Raw genomic sequence first — 8239 nt, forward strand, 5'->3', positions numbered from 1 at the left:
TATATATATATATATATATATATATATATATATATATATATATATATATATATATATATATATATATTTGTGTGTGTGTGTGTGTGTGTGTCTGTGTGTGTGTGTGTGTACGAAAAAAACAATATCCAAGGTTTTGATCAAAGAGTTTCCTTGGTTCTGATCCATTCCGCTGAGCTGGCGGTTAACTGATGCAGCTCACCTTTTTATCTTTCCTTGACTATTGTTTGGGAAATCTGTGCAAGGTGATCTTTTGTCACTGCCATACTATGATCAAAGGGAATTATTTAGCGTTCATCCTCCGTTTCAATGTAGATTTGTGACAGTTCGAAGGAATAAATTACCCATATCTACCACCACCAATGTTCCTCTGTGTCCTTCCATAACCAAACACTCGCTTTTGTTGAGCGCCGGATGAGGTGGGGACAGTAACACCTGATGCACCTAGCAGGTGTGGAGAAGTCTGCTGCGTGGCGCGGAGCTGCTGGACTCACACGGCCGCAGCCGCCTTGCGCTGACACAACGCGGTGAGGTAAGCTTACGAGAGTACCCATCCTTCTGTGCTTGTGCTTACTGATGTACCGCAGCTTGCCCTCCGATAATAGCTTTTTTTTTGTGAATATATTTTACAGCATACATACGGTAACTTTTGTGCACTGGATCCATTCCTGACAATACAGTCAGATTGTACTCGAGGAGGATCATGCTGTATAGTCAGGTCACTACTGCAAGGAACCCCAGAAGAGGCAAACTACAGAACCCCAGTAAGGGACGTTGTAGAGCAAATTAATTTGTGAGTGATATGTCAGCTTTGTCACGCGCTGGGCACAGTTAATCGCTGAAAAAACTACTTACATCTGTCGGTGACGGTTTCTCGAATGAGCTCAAATTTCTTCATATGTGTATGTGGCTGTTTTTACAAAAGTTACACTTCTCTAGATTCTCTGGTGATTCTTGCGCGAACCAATCAGTGCTTCGTGGAGCCGTGGAGAAATAATACAAAAAATAACACAATCTTCTCACCATGCTCCGCTATCTATAGATGAGTTAAGTTGCCTTCTGAGATTGTGATCGCAATTCGTCCTCTTGATCAACGGTTCACTGACTTCGGTGTATTTCCTCTCTCTTTTATTGTGTCTGAGGATGTGTGGGCGTGTAATTGATCACTATCCGACACGAGAATTTGGTTCACAGCTACGATTTTAAGATTCTCTCTCTCTCTCTCTCTCTCTCTCTCTCTCTCTCTCTCTCTCTCTCTCTCTCTCTCTCTCTCTCTCTCTCTCTCTCTCTCTCTCTCTCTCTCTCTCTCTCTCTCTATATATATATATATATATATAATATATATATATATATATAGGGTATCGGAAAAGCCGCCCAAATTTTTCCACTCCGCCCGGGAGTCTAACCCGGGCTCTCTCGGTTGTGAGCCGAGTGTGCTAACCACTGCACCACGAAGCCCCTTGATTGACACGAGCTGATGAGTTGTATTCTTTTACCTCACTCAGGTTTACACGCATATTAAGAGCGAGTAAAACAAGACGAGTCTTCTGATTTATCCTGCCCAAGCCGCCATATCGCGGCTACACATAAGTAATGCAAATCCACGAGACGCTATTGTCTACCAAACGACCGTAGATGGAACCTGCCGGGCACGAATCACACTAGACGACTCTCTGCCCCCCCCCCCCTCCCCTTCACCTCACAGACCCGCAACAAAGCTGGCATGTGTATTCGGTGTAGCAATGACCAGGGTTCATCCATAATGCCCACAAAGTAGCAGCAGGAGAAGGATGGGCAATGATGATGTTCAAGGCGCTCCGATCGAAACACTGAATCAATTAAGGCGAGGGAAACGTTTGTGGTGTGCGAGTGCTTGTTTGTGACTGCCGCGTAGGCGCTGTTCGCATGCTCAAGTGCGTTAGTGAGAGTAGTGTTGATGCCGTAGATGTAAATGAGGTGGCACGGACAGCAGTGTGTTTAAAAGTGGGTTTAGTTTTAACGTGACTTCCCTGAGCGTTGGCGTTTCCGGCCATGACTCGAGTCTCGGGCCGTCTCGAGTCGTACCGGGTCAGGCTAGTTCGAAAATGATGAAAAAGAACTGCTGTCATTTTCAATAAAACTAAGATTTAAAAAAATACTAGTAGATAAAAAAGAATGGTTAAGTCTAAAAACAAGCACAAGGTCAGATAATGTATGATTTATAACAGCTGTATGTATATTCACTTAGCTGTGGAAGGGCGAAGGAGGGAAGGGAGGCAAGGCACGTCCACACTCGGCGAGAACCAACGGCCAACTGGTCCATAAAACACAAGGAGACTATTAGTACTATAGTCTCCTTGATAAAACACATTATCACCATATCGCGGCAGACGCTCGATTCCTCACACTAGCCGCAACTTATGCATCAACAAGTCGTCCCAATCATCTGCATGCACGAGAAGTTACCATCGAGTCAATAGGATCATCTGAATCATCTTTTAGAGATTTCATCATAAATCAGTTTCGTCCTCCGATTTATCATTGGCATTGAACTCGATTTCCTGACTAATGTCACAAATATATCAGGCGATGATGAAAACTTTCTCTGTACAAGACTTTTGTACATGTTTGCATATATTGGACAGCAGGAGTGAGTCACAGCTGTAGTGAGGAGTGGTTTGGTTTTATTAACTCCTGAGTCGAGGTAAATCGAAATGCTTCTGATAGGGAATAAGGTTCATCGGGCCCAAGTAAGAATACATGGGCGTTGATTTCTTAGTGGTCATCTGATTAGGTCAGCATTCCCCTTACTAATTTTGTGAAACCCAGAGTCTAATTAAACATTGCATTTTGAGTTTTATCCAGCAAGCCATGTTTTCACATTCGAAATAAATGCTGGGTGGGTGGTGCACATGCTATAAGTGTGGTGTAATAATTGTCAACAGAAACGCAGTTCCTAACATTAGCTGCATCACCTGCACAGGCACTGCACTCCTTCACCCCAACGCTTCCCACCTTGCCTCCACACGCCGGAGCTCGTGAGACAGGATGCAGCGTTTTAACCTACTGCTGGTACCGCTGGTGGTGGGGGTGTTCTTCTACGCCTGCTACGTCAACAATAATCTAAGAGAAAAAATTCATCGCACTACCCGAGCCTTACGAGAGGCCAACAAAACGTAAGGAAAACTAAGAGGGCGTGTGTGGAACGACTGCCAGCCATCTGATCACATTTATATCAACATATTATCAGGATAATCTTTTCTTCTATGCGTTACATATCAGAAAAAAGCCCCGTTCAGGCCGGGATTTTTCTGCTGACAAGGAGTGGTTACTGTCCCCCCCTTGAGCAATTGGGGGGGGGGGGGGTGCAAAGGTTCCGGCAGTACCCAGAGATCGACTATGAGCTTGCTCCAGTCGGCGATTGCGAGTCCACCTTGTGATCAGGCCGTGGTAAATTACACACACACACACACACACACACACACACACACACGGATACAACTGCTACTTCTACTATTGCCACATCTACATTTACTACTACTATAATACTATACTATATTACTACTACTACTACTACTACTACTACTACTACTACTACTACTACTACTACTAATAATAATAATAATAATAATAATAATAATAATAATAATAGTAATAATAATAATAATAAAAATAAGAATAAGAATAAGGAGGGGAAAGAAGAATTAAAGGGAAAAAAACAAAAAAAACATGAACTGGCTTTGGGGACGGTAGAGGCCGCAAGACGTCAAAAACTTCACCCTGATATTATAGGACCATGAGCCCATGAAAATAATAAATGCACATAAAGTGTAAGACAAACCATATATGTGTGTGTGTGTGTGTGTGTGTGTGTGTGTGTGTCATCTTACTGCCGCGCCTTTCTCCCAGGGACCTTCAGCTCCAGGTGTGCCGCAAGAGTTTGGGTGAACACAAGCTGTTTTCCATCAGGGTGGACTCCGAGAAGAAGACGGTGAGTGATAACGAAAGGGGTCACACACACACACACACACACACACATACACGCTTATAGCCACGCATGTTAAGTATATATGTTTTAATTTACTTTGTGACATGGAATACAGATGCCAACAAAACAATTCATATGACATGTAAAAAGTAAAAAGAAAATGATTATAAACAGATGGTAATTTATCACCGTAGAGTCTGAGGGACACTGTATAATCTATGTGCGATGAACCCTCGTGGTCATTTAACTGGTTTGCCATATGGGTATCTGGACACCTCTCCTTCCAAAATTGACCTCTCTTTCGGCCACCTCTTTGGATTCTTTTTAGGAGCAGCAAGTAGCCGGCTGTTTTTTTTTATTATTGTTTCCTTTTTTTGTGCCCTTGAGCTGTCTCCTTTGTTGTAGAAAAAAAAATTCAGACATTAGTTGTGTAAGTATTGCCCTACAGCTAGAGAGATCTCAACGTGGCCTTCCAGGAAACTAAATACGTCTGCTAGATTAAGAAAACAATCAAAGGTGTGTCACTCAGCCTCTTACCTGTTTCTTTGCAGCTCAACTGGAGAATCCGTCATTTGGATACGGATATGAAGAAACTGAAGGAGAAGGCGGATAAGCTCCCAGTGAGTTTGGTGGAGGGTCTGTTTGTTGTCTTCCGGCAGCACGTGATAGCAGCATTTAGTGATCCTTGCCAAGCTGTGTTATTGCATGCTTGATGTGTATGTATGTATGTATGTATGTATGTATGTGCGCTAGTATTTCTCTCTCTGACTTATTCACTATCATCCCCTTGCCTTTTCTCTACAAAGCCAGCCTCCAAAATCTCTTTTATAGCAACCTACTACATCTAACAAGCAAGCACACACACACACACACACACACACACACACACACACACACTTATAACCACGCATGTTAAGTATGTATGTTTTAATTTACCTCCTCTGCTTTCAACATGTCCCCTCTTCCGATCTTCCAGGAGAAGGACAAAAAGATCAAGGAGCTGAATGAAGAGTTGAAGAAGGTCATTGAAAAGGAGACCACGGTGAAGAAGCTGCTCGAGGAGGCACAGAAAGCCCTAGACATTTTGAATAAGGAGAAGGAAGGGAAGGCCAAGAATGCCAACGCCGCTCCCCCAGCGCTGCCAAACCCTCCGAAACAGCAATGACGAAACAGTGTCAAGTGAGGAAAATCAAAGAAACAAAAAGAGAATGAGGCGGCATGATTTTGTACTATTCTGCAAAGTTCAATTTAGTGTTCACTCGCGTATAGTCTATGTATGTATTTAATAATTGTAAACACTCTGCTTGGCCATGGGCTGTACGTCTGTGATGAGTTTATGTGACGTCGGATGACACTGTTTAGTAACCAAATGTGAGGAGCTAAGCAGGCCGACCTCTTCTTTACGACTACTACTACCACTACTACTGCTACTACCTCTACTACTACTACTACTTTTACTACTACTACAACTGCTGCTGCTACTACTAGTACTACTACTACTACTACTACTACTACTACTACTACTACTACTACTACCACCACTACTACTACTACTACTACTACTACTACTACTACTACTACCACCACCACTACTACTACTACTACTACTACTACTACTACTACTACCACCACTACTACTACTACTACTACTACCATCACCACTACTACTACCACCACCACTACTATAGTCAATCCAGGAGGAACTGGCGGATTGTGGGGTGAGAGGTGCGGGTCAGCCCCGCACCGCACCTTGCCACACACTCTCAACACTTCTCGCTTCCTCTCATATGCCAGCTATTTACTACCTTTGAATGAATTTAATTAAATAATTGGATAATCCAATAAGGTCATATAGCGTTAAGATTGTTTCCTTTTTAAGATAATAACAAATATTTTGTATAAATACCACGACACTTGACAACGTTGTATTCCAACGTTGTCATTCTACACATCCAGAGCCCAGGTCACTTCTCTCAAGGTCATGGAAGGGTCAGCAGGTGGGCCCATGGGTGGCCCAAACAAGTACTTTTTAGACGAAAAAAACAACAGAGGATTTATCATACCACTCACAAGAGTAACTGCAAGAACAGCAACAGCCACTAATGTTAGTGAAAGAACTATTGAAAGAGTCTGCGCCAAACTGGATCATGAGTGCATGACGAACAGGTCACCAAGACAGCCTGTATTCTCGTCCCCTAAGAAGAGAGAGAGAGAGAGAGAGAGAGAGAGAGAGAGAGAGAGAGAGAGAGGCTAATGGTGGTCCACTTAACACCTTGACTCCAATCCCACAATTGGAGACAAATATTTTGTATATATTAACAAATATTTTGTATAAATACCACGACACTTGACAACGTTGTATTCCAACGTTGTCATTCTACACATCCAGAGCCCAGGTCACTTCTCTCAAGGTCATGGAAGGGTCAGCAGGTGGGCCCATGGGTGGCCCAAACAAGTACTTTTTAGACGAAAAAAACAACAGAGGATTTATCATACCACTCACAAGAGTAACTGCAAGAACAGCAACAGCCACTAATGTTAGTGAAAGAACTATTGAAAGAGTCTGCGCCAAACTGGATCATGAGTGCATGACGAACAGGTCACCAAGACAGCCTGTATTCTCGTCCCCTAAGAAGAGAGAGAGAGAGAGAGAGAGAGAGAGAGAGAGAGAGAGAGAGAGAGAGAGAGAGAGAGAGAGAGAGAGAGAGAGAGAGAGAGAGAGAGAGAGAGAGAGAGAGAGAGAGAGAGAGAGAGAGAGAGAGAGAGAGAGAGAGAGAGAGAGAGAAAGGAGGAGGAGGAGGAGAAGGAAATGAAGGGAGGCTAATGGTGGTCCACTTAACACCTTGACTCCAATCCCACAATTGGAGACAAGAGATGTGGCAGCGTGGTGCGGGAGGAGAGACCCCCGCAGAACCCCCCCAATCCGCCAGTTCCTCGTGGATTCACTAAACTACTACTACTACTGCTACTACTACCACCACCTCTACTACTACTGCTGCCGCTGCTATTAAAAATAAATGTGTGATATTAATTTCTTCAAATAAATGGTCTGGGGGAATATATCAACGGAATTAATTCTGTTTCGCCAATTTTAGCAGTCGAGCTCAGATCAGGTATGGTTAGGAGACTTAGTTACGTCAGGTCATAATATAATAATTTATGATGAATGCATGATACGCCTCGCACTGAGCCGCTGGTTGTAGTCACTGGCAGTCGCCCGGTAGGCACAGCGCGAAGCATATCATGTATTAAACATTAAAATCTAACTTATCTAACTTGGCCTAACTTGACTAAATCTAACCTAACCAAACTCCTTTGCCAAAGTGTGATAATCGGGAAGAAATCCTTTGATATTCCCTTCCTCCCCCCCACCCCAACCCCCCAGGGGAATATTTTAATAAAGAATTCTCGCAAACGATTGATTTGCTACGGAAAACAATACCTCGGTGTTTTGTATGTGCGCAGAGAGCATCATACAGCATAAAAGTGTCCTTCAGTGTCTGGTGTACTTCTAGAATAGTGCCCAATAGATAATGTCAACCACCAGAATGAGTTGGGAGTAATTATTCGGGGGTGGCAGCTATAGTACTGTTAAGCGCCTCCGCGGTGCAGTGGTTACCGTCCCTAACTACAAATATGTGCTGCCCTGAGTTTGAATCCCAGGCCGGACAGTCGGCATGCAGCCCACCCAGCTGTTCATCCTTCCCTTCGGGCTGCTTGATAAATGGGTATCTGAGGAAACTTGGGGAAAGTAAACTGTGGTAACCTGTGGTTGCCCGTGGCCAGTGTTTTCACCCTGGCCCTGTATTCCGAGCTGATGGGTTCTCTTCCACCATAGGGACAAAGGGACGGCGATGAGCACAGCCGCCACGAGCAGCTGTAACATATTCTCCCAACTTTACCTTTAACTGTACAAATTGGTCAGTTGTTCCCTAAGTCTATAGTACATACATATACACACCTGTCCACCCAGCAGTGAATATATACCTGGTATCAATTAGGGGTTATGTCCATCCACCCAGGGTGGTCTGGTCTGGCACTGACAAGGGTGAATAGCCAAGGAGTTTAATGCTAAAACCTTCTTATTTCTGACACATGAGTTTTTTGATTGCCCAAGAAATACACACAGAGGTGAAAAAAAAAAGTATCAACCCCATACACAAGGCAGAGCGGGAGAGGAGACAGAGCGGAGCGCGGACCGCAGCTTGCTGACGTCACTCCCCATCCCCTAGGCCTCCCCTCTCGTAGGCCTTGGCCTATGTCGGTACTCTATCT

At 43.9% G+C, this 8239-nt stretch overlaps 1 protein-coding gene across 1 annotated transcript; it reads left to right on the top strand.

Moving 5' to 3' along the window:
- Nucleotides 1–301: 301 nt before the first annotated feature.
- LOC127007478 (uncharacterized) lies at nt 302–6168 on the top strand. Its single transcript, XM_050878550.1, has 5 exons — nt 302–529; nt 2960–3152; nt 3886–3967; nt 4516–4584; nt 4941–6168. Exons 2-5 carry the CDS (start codon nt 3025–3027, stop codon nt 5127–5129), a joined length of 468 nt encoding a protein of 155 aa, XP_050734507.1. The 5' UTR covers nt 302–529; nt 2960–3024; the 3' UTR covers nt 5130–6168.
- Nucleotides 6169–8239: the final 2071 nt, after the last annotated feature.

The sequence above is a fragment of the Eriocheir sinensis genome, chromosome 35 (genome assembly GCF_024679095.1).
Source record: "Eriocheir sinensis breed Jianghai 21 chromosome 35, ASM2467909v1, whole genome shotgun sequence".
Taxonomy (NCBI): domain Eukaryota; kingdom Metazoa; phylum Arthropoda; class Malacostraca; order Decapoda; family Varunidae; genus Eriocheir; species Eriocheir sinensis.

What these genes read in the sequence shown, in the direction of transcription:
- LOC127007478 (XM_050878550.1), top strand. Translation starts at nt 3,025, where the DNA reads ATGCAGCGTTTTAACCTACTGCTGGTACCGCTGGTGGTGGGGGTGTTC. An exon ending in TTACGAGAGGCCAACAAAAC is followed by an intron (nt 3,153 to 3,885) that starts GTAAGGAAAACT and finishes CCTTTCTCCCAG; the next exon opens with GGACCTTCAGCTCCAGGTGT. An exon ending in AGAAGGCGGATAAGCTCCCA is followed by an intron (nt 4,585 to 4,940) that starts GTGAGTTTGGTG and finishes CCGATCTTCCAG; the next exon opens with GAGAAGGACAAAAAGATCAA.